Source organism: Hemibagrus wyckioides, linkage group LG04, assembly GCF_019097595.1.
Source record: "Hemibagrus wyckioides isolate EC202008001 linkage group LG04, SWU_Hwy_1.0, whole genome shotgun sequence".
NCBI classification, from domain to species: Eukaryota; Metazoa; Chordata; class Actinopteri; order Siluriformes; family Bagridae; genus Hemibagrus; species Hemibagrus wyckioides.
The window spans coordinates 20,327,520-20,348,808 of NC_080713.1; the positions used below are offsets into that span (position 1 = coordinate 20,327,520).

A 21,289-nucleotide genomic window follows, 5' to 3' on the forward strand; every position below is an offset into this window, starting at 1 on the left:
ACGTGATATGAAGTGAGCATTTAGCATTTTCTCTGGCTCTGGGTTGAATCACTAACAGTGTAATTTGTTCAGTGAGAACAGTGACTTGAACTTTATCGCCCTCTAGTGGCCATAGCACCAAAACACAGCTGTAAAGGACATGATAATTGGGGCTTTTTCCACTTTTTTTTGCTCAACAAGGTGAACAAATAAATCAGAAACAGAAAGCAGACCATGTTCTTGTGAGATCCAATTCAAACCACTATTTATGTCACGTAAAAACATTTGCAATTTGATAATTTAACATTTCGGTTATGTCCAATGTCTGTATGGATGTAGCATTAATGCTGCAGCCTGTTACAAATATTAGACATACAGCACACCCAAGTGGTGTTGCGTTCAGCTAGATTAACAAACAAGACTAAAGTCAGTATAGGCAAAATCATTTATTTTCTGGTTAACATTTGTATTCAATCACAAAATGCTGATCTACACCCAAAGACTGGAGACACAGCAAAATAATCTCAATATCGAAGATATAGAAAGATTAAGAAGTTAAAGCAGACTGTTCACAGGTTGAGATACTTATGGTACAAAACACCTCTATTAGACAGGTCACCAGAGCAGCTAGTAAATCACAAGGGCAAGAACCTGCCATATGTGTGTGCATCACAGGAGATTTCTAATGGTACTTTTATATATTCACAGAGATGTAGCCTAGAGGAACACACAAAGTGAAGGTAGTAGGTATACATGAAAGAGATGGGATATGCAGCCTGGCCCAAAATAGTGCCTGGCCAGTTAGGCAGAGCAGAGAGGCTGAACATGTTTGTGCAGAGTTGCACCTCCTACTCTTAGGGCAAGACAGAATAAAGCAGATGTTTAGAAAATGCATAGCACATAATGTATTTTCGATGAAAGTAGTCTGAACTGGCTTGAGAAAGACAGCAAGAACAGCAGCTGAAAAACTGAAACAAAGAGAAGAAAGGCAGAACAGAGGTGTGCAAGACCACCAATTATTACTGTCATACAAAAGGTGTTTTTTAAAAAAAAGAAAGAAAGAAAACAACCATTACATCTCGAGTCTTATTTCTGCTGCAGCCGGGCAGCTTTGAACTTTGACACCCTTTTGGGTGGATCTAGGGGCACTTCTGAGGCCACCTCTTCTTGCTTTCTTTCAAGGATTGTAGGTAACGCAGGAGGGGTGATCGTCAGGTGTGGGATCATTGAGGGCAGTGGATCTTTCTCAATCACAGTCCCTGAAAAAGCCTGAAACACAGAACACATTCACAAGGTCAGAATGCACATATATTGCAAATATTATGTATTTCATTTTAACAGCAAGTTCAACTACTACACAGGTCTACTGTACCTCAAAGCGTCCATTAGGATAAAGACTTATTCCAGTTGGGCTGTCCTCTTCAGTAATACCATCGCTGGTGTCACTGTGGGTGGCGTCGTCGTGGCTGTGTGAGCGGTTAACAAAAGCACGGCGCTCCTCAAAATCTGCTGTGCTGCTTTCACTGGTGTCACTGCACACACTATTCTCACGACTGCGAGACTTCAGGATGGATTTCCTTGGGACAGGCTCACCATTTACTACATCCACAAATACCCTGCACACACATGTAAACAAACATCAGACTGTAATGCTAAAACACTAAGTCCAACATTGCTGTCTAAGAGGCAATGACGCACCAAAGCTGTGGCTAACCACAGGCTGTAGTTTTTGAATCCCAAATCGTTGGCATAGTCTGCCCTGGTCGCTTGTGTGCTGTCTGACTGCAAATACTGAATTAGCTATGGAGGCCAGAATGATAGAGAATGTCTCAGAATGGCTGCTTAGTGAAGCAAATCTCCAAGAACTTTCAAAAAGTGCTCGGCTTCTGCGCTTATGCTGTATTATAGCCACAACAGCTGAACAGACAGTTTAAACAGATCTACATGGGCTTGAAAATGACAGCTTGACTAATTCAATATGTCAAAATTGTACAAAACTAGAGGTAAATACAGATAGATGGCACACTATTTCAGTATATTTAGCACAGTAGTGTGTGTGATTGGAGTCATTTTCCTGTGACCCTGTAGGGCTTTTTTTTTTTTTTTAAACAAATACACACCACTGCCACCTCTTGGTAGGGAAGGTCACATGTGGTCAGCACAACAAATATGCATGCCAGCTATCAGATTCAGCGTTTCACATGACCTGCAGCGAGCATGTGATCGTTGGTTGACACTAATTCTGGGATGTCAGTTTAGTGTGTCAGGGTTCTAAGAGTCAGATTTCCAATCTCAGGTTGACCTGCCATTAGACAAGACTGCACATTTAATGGGTCACCCTAAATACTTTCTGGGCCTGGCTCAGATCAGAGTCTGTAAAACCAGTGTATTGACTGCTACCTGTAGATATCAGCAGGAGTTATGATTTTATGATGCTCATGAACAGCATGGCCATTGCATTTGCCGTTCTTCTTTTTGCGTTTGGCCTGCTCTTTCTGCTCTTTCCTCTCGCTGAACTTTAGAGTAGTGTTCTTTCCTGTGTTTATTCGCACCTAAACCACAGAAGACACAGACAGAGAATTAATCATACTTACTAAGGTAAAACTGAATTAGGTATAAAATGTGTTCATCTTTTAAAAGAAGCAACAGACACTGTAGTGACTTCTTACTTTTTTGGGCTCTACTGTATGACTGAAGTAGATAGTTGGCAAAGTATTGCCATTCTCCTCATCTTCTTCCTCTTCTCGCTCCTCTTCATCAAGCTGCGGTTTGATGCCATTGACTTGGCTTGTGTGAGTGGCAGGAGCACAGTCCCTGTGTGGCTCATGGCCATTAACTTGGACCTCAGTGCCAGCATCTGCCTCCTTCTCTTCCTCTGATGAAGAGGAAGTTGTGTCTTCACCATTAGTATCTGTGCTGTCCAATCTGATGGACAGAAATAAGGGTGAGTAATCATTTCATACTGAAACAGCGGCAGATAAGCATTTTCTAAATTAAATTTCCAAATAATTTCATGAAAATAGGCAGTAGCCTAAATGCAGAGGAAAGGTTATCTTGTTTTAATTTCATGGCCAACTGGCAATGAAAAGAAAAGTCAGCAACTACTTTGTTTAACACACAATTAACTCCTGTAACTGTATTAAATGATTTTGCTGTTGATATTTGGTCATGGGCTTTATTATAGTCATAAAGAAGTTGGAAAAATGAGACAGCACTTTTATTAGAAGCTCCTCAGACAGCCAACAGTAACATTTATTAACATTATCAACATTATTAACTGAAAAGGAGAATGTTTAAGCAAATCTGTCAGTTTCTTCTCCTTACAGTTATTGCAACATATATGCATTTGTTTTACTTTTCAACAAGACCTGCTAAAGACACTAACTTAAAAATACTGTTGAAGCCAATTAGATTTTTAGTCACTTCCTCTGGTACACAATACACAAACACAAACAGAGGATGAAACAGAGTATCTCACCTGTCTCTCTCATCCTGCTCCTCCTCCAGCCGCTCCAGCTCATCCAGCCGTGCCCACAGCTCCTCCTCAGTAAGCACTCCTCTACTATTTCCTCCATCTTTCCCCTCTTCCTCCTCCTCCTCTTCCTCCTCCTCCAGCTGCACCACATACTCCTCCTTAGGCTTGGAGTTGGGTTTGTGGGCCACACGATGTTTACCTGTCAAATTACACAATACACTCATCATACTGCAAAGATCATACTCACCTTTTCCATAGATTATGCTAAGACAGGGGCTCCTAACCCTTTCATGTCATGTTCACATTCATGTACAATCAATTTATGGCTCTTTTTATATTTTAGAAAACCCTAACCCTAAACTGTGCACAAATCTCCTGTTCACCATGTTATATTTTTAACATGCCTTCACCCTCTGCACATTGTTTGTACATGGATATATAGACCACATATATACCTATTTATAATACATACTACATCTCTTATACTATACTGGTAGGAGAATGTTGGACATGGAGCTGTCAGGCAGGAGGCAAAGAGGAAGGCCAAAGAGGAGGTATATATCCAGGTACATGGATGTAATAAATGAAGATATGAAGCTAGTGGGTGCAAGTGTTGAGGATGCAGAAGATAGGGATAGATGGAGAGAGGATTCGCTGTGGGACCTCTGAAGGGAAAAGCCTCCCATAGCTGTATATATTTATTCATAATTTATTGTAAATATACCACATATGCACTTCTGGTTAGATGCTAATTGCATTTCATTGGCTTTGTACATGTACTTTGCACAAAGTTTAATCTAATCTGATCTAATCCATTTATTTTTAATATTTGATATTTAGACAGAATCAAAAATCATACCTCGTGCAACTTTGATAGAACAGATGTGTATAAATAATTTATGTATGAAATGATTAAGTCCAGTGAAGTCCCCCTGCGCAGTTTTAGTGTTTCTCTGCTTAAAACAAGTGTGATCAAACACATCAGCTTAATATTCATACATTAACAGTGGACACTTAATGGATGACTGAATCAGATATCATTTGTTATGGAAAACATAAACTGTCATTCTAACAAGAATTTCCAAAAACAACAACAATAAGCTTTAAAATTCACAGATTTATAAAACGTTTTCTGGAACATGCTTATTATTAATAGAGAACACACAGTTTTGTGGTTTGAATGTGCACAGAGCTGTTTGTGAACACAGGACAGTGAACAGAGCAGGCAAAGAAGTTTCTGCACATGCTCAGCAGGGACACACGTGCTCCAATTAATGATACTGTTTTAACACCAAAGCTGTGTCTACTTATGAAAAAATAATATGAAGTAAAAGAAGCATGATTTGTATGATATGAAATATGATATCATACGATTTGTATTATTGATATGAAATTCTGTTGCCAATTTACCTGGCACGTAATAATGCAGGCTAATTTTATGAGATTATGTAAATTTGCTTGCATTGCCCCGACTGGATTCTGTACTTCTTAAATATTGCAAACACTGCCATGATATCATATCTATGGAAGAATCTTCACTGCTCATTGTATCTCATCTTTTATGTAATTCTGCCTCCTGGAACACTCCCCAGACTTACCAACAAAAGACACACTTTTTTTTCTCGTTTTGTCCACGCCAGTGTCATACAAGGATAGGGATAAAATAAAATAAGGATAAAATAGTTTAATAACTTAATTTAATAATTTATTTTTATTTCTAGTTATTATTTTTTTTCTCTTCTCCTCTCTCTGTTCATCTTCTTTTGTAAAGCTGCTTTGAGACAATGTCCATTGTAAAAGGTGCTATACAAATAAATTTAACTGAACAGAATTGATTTGAATACAATAAAGTGAACATCCTACAATCTAGTGCACTCGTGTCTGTGTGTGTGTATAAACCTACCTTTGTTAACTGCTTCCTGTTTTCCCACTTCTTCTCTGATATCAACAAAATCTTCTCCATGCTGTAGAGAGCACAGAGATTTGTTATTGTACATCTTTTTGTGAGCTGTATAAAAACTTAAGGACCTGAGACACTTACACAGGTCATCTTTTCAAGATCTTCTGTGAAGCCAGCTCTGTCTTGAAAGCTCTTCACCACGTTGTGCAAATCATCCAGTTTATTCCTTACATCTACAAAAAAAAAATAATAATAAAAGCATGCCGGAAGTGTATGACATGTCATATTACCCATAACCACTGTGGAAAAAAAACACAGAAGGTCTAATGAATCCAAATATAACTCACGTTTCTTTCTGTGTTCTACAAGTGTCTGGGCCTGCTTAGTCGAACACTTTGCGAACCAGTTATCTCCAAGGAGAACCGTGAGCTCATTGGTGTGAACCAGCTTCCCAGGCATGAAAGCCAAAGAGCCAAATGGTACCTAAAATGACAGAGAGAGATTATTCTTATTATCCCCCCAAAAAACTGTAGGGCTTATACAAGTAGGAAGCACAAAAATCAGACAATCCCTCCACACAAATATTCTGTAAATTTCATATGAATTTTTAAAGTAGAACCCAGGGCAAAAGGACACAAAACTGTCATGCTTCTTATTTACCATAATATCATAGGACAGCTTATCAGGCAACGTGCTAAGGCGCTCCTGTAGACTTTTATAATCACTCTCCACTTTTTTCCTGGCAGAGGCAAAGAAAAAAACAACAACATAGTAATATTCTTTCTGTAAATTTGCAGTAATGTCTGAAAGCAACAGGGTAACCTGACAGGAATGAGAATGAATCTTTCTCCATTTCTTTACACAAGGTGTAATATCCATATAGAACCAGTTTGCCCTTGCCCCAGTCACCTCTGGCTTGCTCATTAAGGTTAAATACAAATAAATTTAAATATAATACTAATATTAAATCTTGTGACTTTTTGTTCTACATTTCTTCTGTTCTGTAAAGCTGTTTTGAGACAATCCCCATGGTTAAAAGCGCTATACAGATAAAATCGAATTCCACTGAAAAATTATATCTAAAGTCATGATACTTAAACAAGGAAGTAGAGCAATTATTTAAAAAAATAACTGTGGTGATGGTGGGGGTCATCTGTATAATGCTTATGGGCTATTTGACACAAATGAGAAAGGACACTCACCAGTGTGTAATTTGACTTTGACAGTCTTTCACCACCTGTTGTTGGAATAGTGACATGTTACAACAGTTGTACTGAGGGAAGGGCGAAAACACACCCGGCAATTTTAATTTCCATTAAACAGCTGACTTAGACGCAGGATGTTATATACAGCATCACTTACCAATAAGTGTTCACAACTACAGTAAAGTTCTATATTCGATATGTTTAGTGTCAATACCTTTTAAAACTACTTTAAATTTTAAAAATACACTTAAATGAGCTATAAACACAAAACAGCACTCTGATAAACCACAAGACAAACACATATTAACACAATGTTAATTTTTTAAACTTTTCATATATTTTATATGATATATACATATATTTTGATCAAATACATTAAAATTCATATGAGAGAGACGATTCGCTGTGGAGACCCCTGAAGGGAAAAGCCGAAAGAAGAAGACGACATTAAAATTCATATGAAAATTGAATTGATTAAAAAAAAAACAGTTGTGCATCACTCTCTATGGTCATACTGTTGTGAATATGTTTATTAACTACTTAGTCCAGGTGCCTTGTTTTGAAGTAATTCTAAAACTATAAATGCTTAAGGGTTCAACAATCAATGCTATAGGAATAACAAAAAAACACAACAACAATAAGGCAATAAGAAACCATAAATCCGTTACATGGACAATAAAATCTCCTGGAAAATGTAGCCTTCCCCCCACCTTCTTATATCTTCTAAAATCACATGCCAAGTAAATATCACGGCTGTGATTGTACTGTTATTGCATTTCAAAATGAAAGAGAAAGAAAAAATGTAAAGTAGAAATTCCATTCACTTCTGACAAAAGGAAAGCGTTTCATTCTTTAATAAGCAATATCCTGCTTATTTGTATGATATGTAAGGGATCAAACGATGTAAGAGCAATGCAATAAAGAGTGTTTTTCACTCCCACAGTGTGGGACTTTTCTGTACATTACAGATACAGATGGTGGTGTTTAGTTTATAATGCGACAAATTCTTTCCCGGCTGTTATCGCTTTTCCTTCTTTAGCAATCTCTTGCTGATTAAAGATTCATTAGAGAGATCAATAGCCATAAAAGCCAATAATAAAATGTACGTTTTCTACATGGCAGCAACAAAAAGGGGCTCAAGGTTTGGGACACTGCTTGGGTATTGCTTAATCATATTCTTTCACTGTACTCTTTGCTCTCTGCTGATTGTTTTTCGTTAAAGAGATAAACAACAGCCATAAGAGCAAAGCAATGAAGGGTCTACTTTTCAGTGTGCCACACTGAACAGCATGTCAGGAATGAAATGTAATAACGTTTCTGTATTGCATTTGACTTATTTCTCCCCCTCCAGTGGTGTGAAACATCTCCATTTGTGCATGGGATCACTTTTCCATGAGTAACCTAAAATAGCTACACGACCATCTAGTTTACTGGGAACAACATGAACTCTATCGAAACTCAGTCCTTTTATTTATTGTGGACTTTTGGATCTTCTTTGCTGAAATACAGCACGTGAGTCTAACAAAGCATGACTTTTGACTTTGTTTCAAGTACATGAAAGCTAGTTTGAAACAAAGGCATGTTACTCTCATATTTGTAAAGGTAAGTATTAAATATACACGACAATAAAACAATAAGAACTTTGGTCATTCCCATTGAGCTAACTGGCTGAAAGAGATCCGGACTAGCGTTAGCGTCATCTTCCCATGTGGCGACCTCAGCAACCAGGAAAGCACGTGATAGTTTAGAACGATCTAGAAAAAGCAGGGGATCATTTCCGTGTAAATCGTCTAGTTTTATCGTGGAGGTAGATAAAAACAGTGCAATAACTTCCTCTAAACAGGTCAGACGTAGACATACATGGAGGATCTCCAAAATCCTGCACAAACACCGCGCACACACTTACAAGCGTGCACAGAGCTCAAACGATTATTTATTACCTTTCTGTGTTCCTCTTTTAATCTATCCACGCCTTTAGGTAAAGCACTGCTCATTTTCATTTTACTGGCCATGCTTTTGCTGTAAGCCGTAACAAATCGTTTCAAATAATCCGACAACACTCAGGGGTTTGAAGTCCTATAGAAATGTTTATGAATGGCGTTGAATGTATTCGTGCGTCCTGGTCGCCTTTTAGTCATCAACGAAGCTGTAGAAGTGATCCAATTCAAGATTGAGACCATTTCACCCTTGCATGGCACAAGATCGAGCTTTTCCAAAAAAAAAAATGAAACAAATAAATATATCCGCCTGGCTGTATTATTCCAAATCGTCAGCAACACTAGTCCACCTGCGCCATGTTTGTCTCTCAATAACAACACCACCACCACCGTTATAGGCCACGTGACGCTACATCGAGGCGTTTATAGGTGCGTTCAATTTACGCAGATCGATTCAGGTCAATAAACTAGTGTATTTCGGCAGTCAGTACAAAAACAGAGAACAGAAACAGTTCAGTTACTATATATAGTTTGTTTTGTTTAGAGAGCTGTGCGTTTGCAGTGTGAAATTATTTTACTGAAGTGATTAGATATAAAATGTAAAACAATAATACCTGTGTACCTAACAGGATGTTTCACTGTAAGATACAGTACAGTGCAGTGCAGTGCTAGCCCCTAGTGCTTGTTTAAAGGCAGAAGAAAACAGCTAAGACTGGGATAAACCTTCTGGAAGGTCCTTCCAGCTATCGGAAGCATACTAGATAATAACTCTTTGATCTTAACTCTATGCACCATAGAGTTGATCCCATATATTTTACAGACCTTGGTGTTGTATTCTTTAAGCATTTCTGAGGTGGTTCTCAGTGTTGAATGATTTATAAAGCAGTAGCAACACTTTAGAATCAGGTGTGAAATTTACTGGAAGCTTATATAGAGAGTTTAGGATTGGCGTAAAAATGCCCCTTTTCTTCATCATAGTTTTATACAGCTGCTGTCTGGATAAGCTGTGAGAAAAGAAGAGAATAGAGGTTCACTCAGAAGAGTGGTCCACATCATGGGAGACAGAAATAAAATGCGTTTACACCACCAGCACAGAATGAATGGCTTCATGGCCGTGATTTGATTCTGTATGCTGATATACTTCCTTCTGAAACATCATCACAGTCAGAGTGATGTGTTGACTTACACGTCTCCCCCCAAAAAATAAAAAAGCCGACAGAGGCTTAGTGAGCTGATTAAATGTGGGCAACAGAGAAGAGATTAACTGGAGCCTTTTACTTACTCTTACTGATGGAGAAGCTTAGAGAATGGCATAGTAAAACATTCTTGCTCGGATATATAGATAGGCTGCAAGTTGGTAAAACACTCCTTTGAGATTTGGCTGTCACAAAACCCTGACCTCACACAAATTCCTCTCTCTTTAAAATGAATAATTGAATAAAAATTGATTAGTGTGCAGGAGAAAGCACAGCCAAATACATCCTCATACACCATACTTCTGAAATACTGCTATAGAGCAAAACCCTCATCTGAGTATGCTACATTTTTGGTTTTAAAGACAATTTAATTGGACAATCACAATGTTTTGGATATAAATCATCAAAAATGTTTTTCTTATTGTTTTTTCCAGAAGTGATGAACTATAAAATTAATCTTTAACTCTAAAATACTAATTTTGACTTCAAAGGCAAACTATGAAATGTATGTAATGCGGAATTTTTTGTATTATTTTTTTTTGAATATATACATAATTAAATACAAATTTATTAAAGGGATTATACACCATACTATACAGATATAGGAAATTACGATTATAGATTTTCTATCCAAGTATACTGCACTTTTATTTTGAAGTCCCGATATTGTTTGACGGCCATATTGAATCCAAGTAAGGACGAATAAGTGAGGAGAGAAAGGGTAAGCTTTGGGTTTGAAATTGTGAATAACTAGTGCACCAGTGCGCATATGCTGATGATTCATTTTTGCTTTTCTGTATTTCGTCTCTTGTACATTTCCCAGTCAGAGGATCTGAGCTGCGATGATAATGAACAGACATCTGAGGACATTTCTAGTTTGTATGGTCAGAGTTAGGACTGATGTGTCCTCCAGCAGGACTTCATCCCTCTGTCCTTATACATGCATTGCACCTTTCCGGGCTCATTCATCGGGCGTGAAAACGCGCTCGTATCTGCAGTATGTTAAAAGGAAAATACTAACACCCAAAGCCCCTCCGTACAGCCACGTGTGTCAGGTAGGAGATCCGGTATTGCGGTGCAAAGCTGCAGATGTGGAGCCGGCAGCTGTGCATGGAGCGGAAGTGCAGCGCGTGATTCGCACCATGGTAACGGTGATGCGCAGGCTGAAGTGTGTGGGACTGAGCGCGCCGCAGGTCGGGGTTCCTTTGCGCATCATAGCTGTGGAGTATTCAGAGAAAATGCTGCAGGAGAACTCTCCAGCTGCCATCGAGGCCCGTGGTCTGGTCTCAGTACCACTGAAGGTGTTTATTAATCCTCAGCTCCGTGTGCTGAACGGACAGACTGTCAACTTCCAGGAGGCCTGTGAGAGCATCTCGGGCTTCTCGGCTTCTGTTCCACGCTACATCTCTGTAGAGGTCTCAGGTGACAATGCTCATGTTCTGTTCACTTCTTCAGACATCTTAAGTAACTGCTTTATCCTGGTCAAAGTCTGTCCCTGGAACACAAGCTGAATGGGACACCTGTCCATCGTTGGGCAGCATGCACACACCTTCAAGGCGATTTAGTGTTGCCAGTCAACCTTTCTTTTAATTTCTTTTATTTTTTTTTTGTGAAGTGGAAGAATCTGGAAACCGACACAGAGACAGGGACAAGATGCAAAACTCCAAAATTACTCAGTTGGCTGACACTTTGAGAAAAGAGGCAAGCAGTTTGCTCAAGGGTGCAAGAGTGGCTGGGATTTGAACTCATGAACATCCAATTAGTAGCCCAGTGCCTTGATCATCTGTCCCGCTGCCAGACAGTAACCTGAGCTCAGGATCCAATTTAGGATCTTGGAGCTGTGATGGAGCACACCTCAGTAATCAACACTATAAATAATAATTGGAACTGACAAACAAAACTCATTTCAGTGATTAGGGCAGCTCTTGGTGGGGATTAAATATCAAGCAAAGCCAAGAAGAAGCTTTATTGTGATTTAAACCATATATAGCTGACGCAGTACACAGTGAAGGTTTCTCCAGGACCCTGGTGCTACATAGACAACATACAACATATAGCTACAAAACAACACAGAGCTAGGGACAGAAAGTTAGTCCTAGCTACATAAAGTGCAAACAGTGCAAGACAGAAGACAGTGTAGAAACAGAAAATACAAAAAACATATTAATATACAAAAAAAACAAAACAAATATTTATAGTGTGAGTGGAGTTACAGATGTATGAGTTGAATCTCACATAGGTGTGTGTGTATATATGCATGTGACACTTTATTTTAGATTTACAAACACTTGTTGTTTCAAAGACATTTATTTTTACTTATCATTAAAGAAAAAAAAGACTAATGACATTTCATGTAAAAAGTTATTGAATATAAAAACTGGGACTGGGACTAAATTGTCCCTAGGTGTGAATGTGTGTACATGGTGCTGCACTGGACTGGTGTCCCACCTCATGGCCTTCACTCCAGATCCACCATGACCCTGACCAGGATAAAGTGCACACTAAAGATGAACACAGGAATGTTAACAGGTTCTGGTCAGATAAAGATAAAGTAGCAGATTGTGACATCAGTTACAACTAAAATGTGAAACTATCTAGTGATGTAACCCTCTGATGATTCTTTCTTTCCTGAAGGACTGAATGAAAAAGCCGAACCTGTCACCTGGCAAGTGAGTGGCTGGCCGGCAAGGATACTGCAGCATGAGATGGATCACCTTGATGGAATTCTTTATGTTGACCGTATGGACAGTAAAACATTTATTAATGTGAACTGGGAGGAATACAATGAGTAACATTAAAAAATGTACACAAGCTTGCCAGTGATTGTGCTTTAAACAGAAAAAAAGTTTTATTCCATTACATAAGTAGACGAAATGGAATTTCATAATACAGTAATACAGAAGTGCAATTAAAAGTAATGTTTTAATAATTTTATGTTCACTTGTGTGAAGAACCCTCTCACACGATCTGTTTATATCCACAGAAACTTAACACCATCACTACACAAAAAGCTGATTTAAGGCATCTACTTTAGATTAATTTACACACCTGAACAGAGCACATGGCTGACATTTTTTTCTTGTTTGTTTTTCTGCAGCTGTGCATTATCAGAAAAAGCAATTAGAATATATTTCTTCTGTAGAAAACATAATTACAAAGAGACATTAAGACATTAAACTGGAGCTTTAGAGCTGTTAGGAACCATATCAGTAGTCTCACAATGCTATGGCTTTTTCACAACTATAACACAAAGGTTTTTTTTTTTTTTTTTTAACTCAAAGGTGCTTGTGTCCATCTAGTAAATGTAGGAACTATAATTTGGCTAAAATAACAGGTGAAAACTGGCAAATCTGGTAAAGTGCCTTAGCACCTAGACAAATACAAATTATTCATTCTTTTATACGGGGGAGATATCAAAAGGCATGCCACATTCGCATTGCAGAGGGTCTTTAAACCAACAGGTTTTGCAATGTTGGGCACAGCAGTACCTACACAAAATATAAACTTCAGTATCTGAGCAGGTGCTGCACATATGATTGAGACTCTGTACTTCATGTTGTCTTTGGCACTGATTACCATCACAGTAAACACCATGGAAAACTCTGCATGTGTGGCAGGCAAACTCCGGCTTTGTGGATGTACAGCAACTGTGCAAAGGCATGGGCTTGGCTTTGGCTGCTTTTTCATCATTTTCAAACACGTATCTTATATTGTGATTAGATTCCTTGCATGTCTGCCATTCATGACAAAAGTAATCGTGTGATTTGTTGCATGTATGGCACACTGCAGAGTCTGTACATTCTACCTTTATACATGTATGTGGAATCACCTCTCTTTCTACATGAGCTGGCTGTACCCTTCCTGTACATTGCACAATATGTCCTCGAGTGCAACATATTTGAAGTTCCTCACAATTTACATCATGAATATTATGACAATCATGGCACACAAAGAAGAAATCATTGCTGGATTTGTTTATACAGCCGTGTTGCTTCAGATTGTCTTTTGGTGTTTTTTCCCAGCTTTGTATTTGCACCTGTTTGGTCTTGGATAGTGCATCATTCATGTGCTGCTGTGCAAAAATGACCTGATGGCCTTTCTCCAGGCAGCTCCTTAAACAAGGACAATCCACACTATGATTTTCAAGGCACTGGAGGCACTGATTATGACGTGAGTCATATAACTTTGAACAGTTACACACTATTTTTCCTTCTTTTGATGCATTATGCTGGGCATAATGCATTGCTGTAAACTGTCTTTCATGTTCACACGGCTTTAGACTCGAGCCAGTCTTCTCTGGTGTTGCATTGATTTGATAGGTCAGGGATGAAATGGAAATATTCTGTGCCTTCTTTTCATTCCTTTGAATGAGGTTTGACTGAGAAGTGCTACTGTGGCACGTCTGCTGCGGTAAAGAATCTTCACCGGGTGGAATGTAAGGAAGGCTTGGCGGTGAAGCCATGTGATCGTGATCTGCCAGGTCTGTGTACAGATCTAGAGTTGCATCTAGAGGTGATGGTGCATCACACGGATCAGGCCCCAGCTTTCTCTTTGCACTGTCCAGTGCTACTTGAAAAGAGCAGCCACGCTTTCTTTCGTGAATGAGCTGGAGCACCCACTCCATGCTGTCACCCATGGTAGCCACAGCAGTCAGCAGCATCTGGCACTCTATACGAGCTGTAAAGAAAGCACAGGCCAGCTGGAGAAGGGTGTGTGAATGAACTGGTTTTGCGGATAATCTCAGCTCCTCTACGTTGCTCCCTCCCAGCTGGTATCCGAGCAATGCAAACAGCTCTTTCACTTGCTGAGCTGTCAGAGCAGGTTTGACGCAGTGAGTGAACATACCTGAGAACATCTAAAAAGAAGGAAGTTGGATTCCCGGCTTAAGCATAAATATCTTTGAAACAAATTGTAAAATATATCATTTCAAATAATGAGCAAAATCCAGCAAATCAGCATACCTTCACCACCTTGTACTCCTTCCGCCATGGGCAGAGATAGAGATTCAGTGCTGCAAGCTCTAGCACTTCAAACGCCTTAACCAGACTTTTCAGCCTATTTAGACCCAACGTGTGGTGTGATGCTCGGAGTGAAGTTTCTATCACTGCCAGCGTGTCTAACCCAAGCTGAGGGTGGAATTCTTGGGGACTGCATTCAGACAGACGCGTCTCAACTTCCTTACACAAGTCTTCATCTCGGCACACCAGATCCCACTCGCCTTGCTGAAGCCGTCGTTCCAGGCTGGCCTGATAAATTTCCAAGTAACCAATCCCATTTTTTCTGTTTCGAGCACTCATCCTGAAAAATGGACACAGATAAGAACCTTACAATGGACCATGGAACAATTTTGGTTTCAACAGTCACAACATGACTGGCAATTTTCTATTTATTATCGTTTACTGATATAGATTTTTAATATGTGAAGCGAAAACAAAACACAACTATTTATTTAAACACCATGTGGAAGTAAATAAACTTTGTGTAACTTATACAAGTACAGTAACAGTCATACAAAACGCCGTAAAATCCTGAAAAGCAAATAAGAAGATTAGCCTAATGATAACTCGCTAACAAACGAAAACGAAAGTTGTTTATGTCGGACAAGGACTTGGTTAAATAACTAACTAACAAATAACTAACTACAACTAAGACACTAGTGATGGATCACCTCAAAAAGCGCTCTTATTTCTTTTAGCTAAAACAGAGACACTTTCCGGTTACTACTTTCCTGATAGTTAACCAAGAGACTTTTCTAAAGCCGACATGAACTTTTTTTTTTAATACTGAATGCCAGAATATTAGCCATAAAACTATTAACAACCTGATATCTGTCCACTTTCCTTGGGATTAAAGTAGTTATATTAGAAAACAATAACTTTGAACGACAGCACGCCTTATTAGTTGACCGAAGCTGAAGTGAAATCAGAAAAACAACTTCTTTTTTTGACGTAACTTCCGCAAATGGAGTCACGTGGCACTGCGACTTTTGGTTGAACTCCAAAATGGCTCTTACTTACTTCACTGGATTAAAGATTGTACTACAAAACTTTCATTTCGCGCTCTATGTGCTGCACAGACCATTCTGTAGTTAACCATAAAGCGCAAAGTTGCGGCAGTTTAATTATTTGGCGTCCTGAAAAAGCGTTCAACGACGACTGACATGTCGGAATTTACCAATTTATAACCTGTACTTTAGAGCGTTCCAAATCCAATCAGCCGTACGAAGTCGGAAATAAAATGAACACTCACTGTAGGCTGAAATTAAACAGTTTGGTTACTCATTTTTAAAGCGGATGTGATAATTCACTGTGAACAGCGCAGAAAATTACATAAAAACGGACCTTTCCTTCCTGCTGGGAAGTCGGAAATGTCCTATTTCCCACTTATTAATGAATTGCACTGTACGTGGTAATGTACGGTTTTGAATGACGTCATTGTCGAAGTACGAATGTTCCTGTATTGTAAATATCTACAAACAAATGGTAAACAAAAATACATTCAACATACAAAAACATTAAAAATAATCTGTTATTTTTAAGGCAATTGGCTTTATCCAGAGAGACTCACATTTATACTGAGCAGTAGAGGATGTTGTTCAGGGACCCAACAGTGGCAGCTTGTTGGCTCTGAGATTTGAACTCTCACCCTTCTGATCTGTAGGCCAAGAACCTTAACCACTGAGCTACCCCTGTTAACTATTAGTATAGTTTTAAGTATATAATGAATTTCTGCCATCACCAAATGTTACACAGGGAGCAGCCGAAAGAAGAACAACAGCCAAATATTAAATTTAGCAGTATTAGTAGGAGTAGTATTACTACATTTACAATTAAGTATGAAGTATTTGGTGATAAGAATGAAAAAGTTGATGACATGTTCCTGAATATGGTGCACTGGAATAATTGCACATGACATGTTTGAAAATAAAGTCCCAGTTTAGTTTTTATCGAATGTGAGAGGTCCTTCCAAAGATAATAAGCTTAATTAATAAAACAGATGTGTGTTAAATTTTAATAAAAAAAAAAAAACCCAATACATTCATACAATTCGCTATAACATTGTACAATAGCTAACCTGTGTGACAGGTGATAACACTCTCACACTGCACTATTACAACTATTAACGCTTTTTTCTAATCTCACAACGTTCTTTATATTTATTATCTACTGCCAGTTTGCACATGTGTACTGTACTGTAATGTAAATACTGATCTAAATATGGTTAAACTGTTCTATATTTAAGGTTTTCTTCTTTGTACATTATATCTATATATATCCATATATTATATATATCTATATTTTATATATATAAAATATATAAATTAATAAATAATAAATAATATATATATATATATATATATATATCTTATATTCTATCTATCTATCTATCTATCTATCTATCTATCTATCTATCTATCTATCTATCTATCTATCTATCTATCTATCTACAATTGAATTTCAAGGCTACAATAAAGTGCAGTGCAGTAAAGTTTCACCAGATGGCGCCAAACGCATAATATTATTAGGCTTCTCATTATTAGGCTCCTCTTTATTAATTCAACAATTAAAAGCCACTTTAACAATAATTCCAACACTTTAATTGTTATGTTATGTATTGTATTCAAACAGAGTCTCGTATTTTTGTTTACATAACGGAAGTTATTTCTCCGTATTAGATTCTAATGCATAGGAATTGAAACGTTATTATTAGAAAGACGGTGCCGCCCACATGGGGGCGTGGTTAGAATACCTGAAGGGCGGAACCGTTAACCCGCGATCTCTTTAAAACTCTGCATCTTCGCTCTATGACCATTCAACATCTCTCCACATACCGTAAGAGTTGTGTGTGTTAAGTACAGAGTTAAGTACAGAGCCGGTTCCTGTTTGAGTGTGTGCACGTGCGTGTGTTGGTGATGTCGAACGGGGAGCGCGTGGTTCTAGCCCTCGGTGGAGCGGGCACTGTGGGCTCCGGGCTCGTGAAGGCACTTTTGGACAGAGGTAAGAATAAACAAGCACCTGAAGCTGAATTCACACTCCAATGTAACCAAGGTGGGAGTGGATCTATCTATCTATCTATCTATCTATCTATCTATCTATCTATCTATCTATCTATCTATCTATCTATCTATCTATCTATCTATCTATCTAATAACAATAATAATAAGTTTCTACTAATGAATAACGCAGGATTTGCAGAACTTCTTTGGCAGCAGAGTGAATGTATTATTTCCAAGTGATGAGTTTACTGACTCTTGGAAACCTCAGTTCACAAACAGAAGTTAGTTTGTTGATTGCAATAAGTGCTTTATATTATGTGCTTTATAATCTGTGAAAGATACCATACAAATAAAGTTCCTCTTATTATTACAAAGGTTTTAAGGTTGCTGTGATCTCCAGAGACAAGAGTAAACTAGAGAAGCTCAGAGGCTTTGTTTCGCCCTCCACCAAAGGCAACCTGACGACTCTGGTAGGGAACGTTGGTAAGTCTTTCATCCTAAATGTCATTCCGTGTACACACATAGTGCATTTTCTATCAGGTGGATTTGTTCAAACACAAATTGCACCTCTGCCCAGGTTCAGAAGAGGAAGCTGAAGAAGTGAAGCAATCCCTCTTGAAGTCTGTGGGAAAGATTACAGATATAGTGTCATCTCTGGGCTTCAGCTGGTGGCAGCGAGGACCACCACACACCCAGCCACTCAAAGAACTCCACTGGGTGAGTATACTTATGAGCTCTTTTTTCAGAATGTCTAGTCATTTTTGAAAACAGGGAAATGGAAATCATATAGTCAGGAATACAGTCAGGAACTGATTCTCAGTGAGCTTTAATAACTGTATTAAACATCCATTCAACAATTCCTAATTTACAAGCATTTGTAAGTTATTATTATTGTTGGCCTTTCGTACACAATATATCCTTATAATATATCCATCCCTGACCGAGCCTGCCTCTGCTCTCTGGTCATCAGGTTATTGAGACACTTCTGTTCAGCACATTTGTGTCTTGGAAAACATTCTTCCCCTTAGTGAGAGACGATCCCAGCTGCACTTACACATTTATTACAGGTGGGTGCCATTAATATACATACCAAAGGAGTAAGAATCCACTGTTTTCCATTGTTTATTTTTTTATTTTTAGCTAACTGACAAATGTATGTTGTAGAAGGACTAATTTCATATGTACATATCGTTATGTTTTTGAACATCCAAATATGTTGTTATTCTTTTGGCTGCTCCCTGTTTGGGGTCACCACAGCAGGTCATTTGATCCGCATTTTTTAATTTGGCACCAGTTTTATGTCGGATGCCCTTCCTGACGCAACCCTCCCATTTAATCCGGGCTTGGGATCGGCACTGAGAATGAACTCTTCAGTGGCTGGGTTAGTTCCCTGCCTGGGAATCGAACCCAGGCTGCGGTAATGAGAGAACAAGATCTTGCCGCTGGACCACCAGGAGGCTTTGAGCATCCAAATATATTGTGATTATTTTCTCTCCTGCAGGGGGTGCTGGGGAAAAGCTGCTGATGCCAGGCACAGGCTTCTTGACGGTGGGCTCAGCCAGCACTCTGGCATTTTGTCAGATTCTGCTAGAAGAGTACCCAGAGGTTCCTTGCAAGCTTAATCAGGTTTGTTTAGCATTCTTGCAACTGCTTTCATGAACTAATTGTTAAATCTGATTTCTGATTTTTTCTACTCAAAACCTTTCCAACTGAAACTTTTCTCTTTTAATTGTAGGTGAAGATTAACACAGGTGTTGGTACTCCAGAGCGCATGGGGCCTGGGTACCTAAATCATGTGGAGTTAGGTGAGGCTGTGGCTACACTGTTGGAAAGGAAGGATAAATCTCACACTGTCTACACCATAAACTGCCCTGCTGACCTAAAAACTGTCATCCTGTAATGATGAGGCTGATCAGTAGCATCCCTGAGCAATGCCATTAGCACCCTTCAGACTATCAGAACTACAGCACATGAGTTAAACTTCCTTATTGCATCCAGTTTATTATTGTTATTTACTTTGCATGCCAACGAATACACAAAGCTTAAAAACTGTCAACCCTTTTCCACTGTATTTAGGTCAGACTAATCCAATACACAGGAGAACTGCACAGCATCTGTAGGGTGTAGCCGTGCACGAATACACTAGGTTTGAAAATAGCAGTGTGACTCAAGAAGCACTGAAAAAGGCTACATGGTAATGTGAGAACAAAAAAAAAAAAAGAGAAGAAATATTTTGGACTGCACTCCAGCTTTATAGTTTAATCCAGGCTTCAGGTTGATGGGAGAGTGTTAGGATTGGAGGAGGGATCTGATCTCCCTTGCGTGACTCCCTGCCCTGCTTACAAATATCCTTCAGTCTACATCTGTTCTGCTTATGTGGTTCCAGTTTTCCTGTGCCACACTGCCTGAAAATAAACAGAGACGTGAAAGTAGAATGTCCAAGTTTCCAAATAAGATTTTTTTTTTTTTTACATTTTTGTGTTTACTGTCATAATGTAATTTACATATATGCTTGAATCTGTATTTGTCATCCCAATAAAAAAATAAAATAAAATTAAATCACCAGAGTGGCTCATGTCTAGTTAAACAGGCTCACAAATTTTACCAGACCTAATGTCATCTTTTCTGTTCATCTTTATCCTATTCTGTACAAAATGTTTGGACAAAAAAATACAAAATTGATGCATCTGGCATTCCAAAGGCAGGTTTTGAATTGGGATAAAAGGAAATTGCTGAAGCACATTAGCAGAAGACCGTGTCATGACTTCTGCAGCATCATAATATCTGTTTGTATGCAGTAATTCATCTCCATATCAACCCTTTGTTTATCATCAATACTGAGCACAGAGAAACAGAACAGACCAGAGAGATATGCAAAAGTGGCTGAGTTGTGCAAAGCTACACGTGTTTGGTCTTGAAGGGGGTGAGTCACCTGCGCCTTATGAGGGTACGAGGGTGTGACCTCCTCTTCTCTCATCTGGATACCATTAAAAATGGAATTCTTTGCTCTCTTCAAAATAAACAAGAATTGAAATATTGGAACAGATTTAAAAACGAATCATCATCCCATGAAATGCAACACCCGCTCTTCCACGAGACATTGTGGTTTCTGAAAAATATTTATCACAAATTTCCATTATCACGCTATATTAAAACCATATCCCAGGTGATCTATCCACGACAATCATTTTTAATGTGTGGTGTCACTTGATTGTTAGCATACTTAAGTGGTCTGTATCATTTCGTCAGAGGTCACAGAGGGCTAGTGAGTCAAGTCACGCTATGTACCGCACTTATGATTCAAGGCAGGGTTTCCAGGAAGTGGTGGTATTTCAGATTTGCAGATGTTTCATTTGCAAGCAAGATAAGCTATTAATTCTGCTTGAAAAAGGAAACAAAGCTTGGAGAAGTGTGAGGCTTAAGTTCAGATAAACATTAAAGCTTGTGTTTTCTGCAAGTCCACCGTGAAATGTTACATATGTTTATACTGAAATATTTGCGCTGTGTATTATTTCTGTTGCAGTATTTGTCAGTGCCATCATTATGGTTGTCTGACATGGTCTTTCACAGGAGGACATTTACATTTATTGTAGTACAGTTA

At 38.6% G+C, this 21,289-nt stretch overlaps 4 protein-coding genes across 4 annotated transcripts; 2 read left to right on the forward strand and 2 right to left on the reverse strand.

The window, feature by feature from the left end:
- Positions 1–410: 410 nt before the first annotated feature.
- uri1 (URI1 prefoldin like chaperone) lies at positions 411–8,888 on the reverse strand. Its single transcript, XM_058388200.1, has 11 exons — positions 8,500–8,888; positions 6,557–6,591; positions 6,015–6,093; positions 5,702–5,837; positions 5,496–5,587; positions 5,358–5,418; positions 3,458–3,653; positions 2,649–2,904; positions 2,380–2,531; positions 1,352–1,595; positions 411–1,248 (listed from the first exon to the last, which is right to left on the reverse strand). Exons 1-11 carry the CDS (start codon positions 8,569–8,571, stop codon positions 1,066–1,068), a joined length of 1,506 nt encoding a protein of 501 aa, XP_058244183.1. The 5' UTR covers positions 8,572–8,888; the 3' UTR covers positions 411–1,065.
- Positions 8,889–10,360: 1,472 nt separating this feature from the next.
- Positions 10,361–12,966, forward strand: pdf (peptide deformylase, mitochondrial). The gene is made up of 3 exons (XM_058388313.1): positions 10,361–10,413; positions 10,516–11,114; positions 12,327–12,966. The coding sequence occupies exons 2-3, from the start codon at positions 10,535–10,537 to the stop codon at positions 12,482–12,484; spliced, it is 738 nt and encodes a 245-aa protein (XP_058244296.1). The 5' UTR covers positions 10,361–10,413; positions 10,516–10,534; the 3' UTR covers positions 12,485–12,966.
- Positions 12,956–15,663, reverse strand: spata2l (spermatogenesis associated 2-like). The gene is made up of 3 exons (XM_058388312.1): positions 15,514–15,663; positions 14,654–14,990; positions 12,956–14,547 (listed from the first exon to the last, which is right to left on the reverse strand). Exons 2-3 carry the CDS (start codon positions 14,987–14,989, stop codon positions 13,090–13,092), a joined length of 1,794 nt encoding a protein of 597 aa, XP_058244295.1. The 5' UTR covers position 14,990; positions 15,514–15,663; the 3' UTR covers positions 12,956–13,089.
- A 1,826-nt stretch (positions 15,664–17,489) lies between these two features.
- On the forward strand, positions 17,490–20,253 carry si:dkey-238o13.4 (uncharacterized protein LOC560780 homolog). Its single transcript, XM_058387082.1, has 6 exons — positions 17,490–17,689; positions 18,064–18,171; positions 18,266–18,405; positions 18,659–18,755; positions 19,190–19,314; positions 19,424–20,253. Exons 1-6 carry the CDS (start codon positions 17,605–17,607, stop codon positions 19,586–19,588), a joined length of 720 nt encoding a protein of 239 aa, XP_058243065.1. The 5' UTR covers positions 17,490–17,604; the 3' UTR covers positions 19,589–20,253.
- Positions 20,254–21,289: the final 1,036 nt, after the last annotated feature.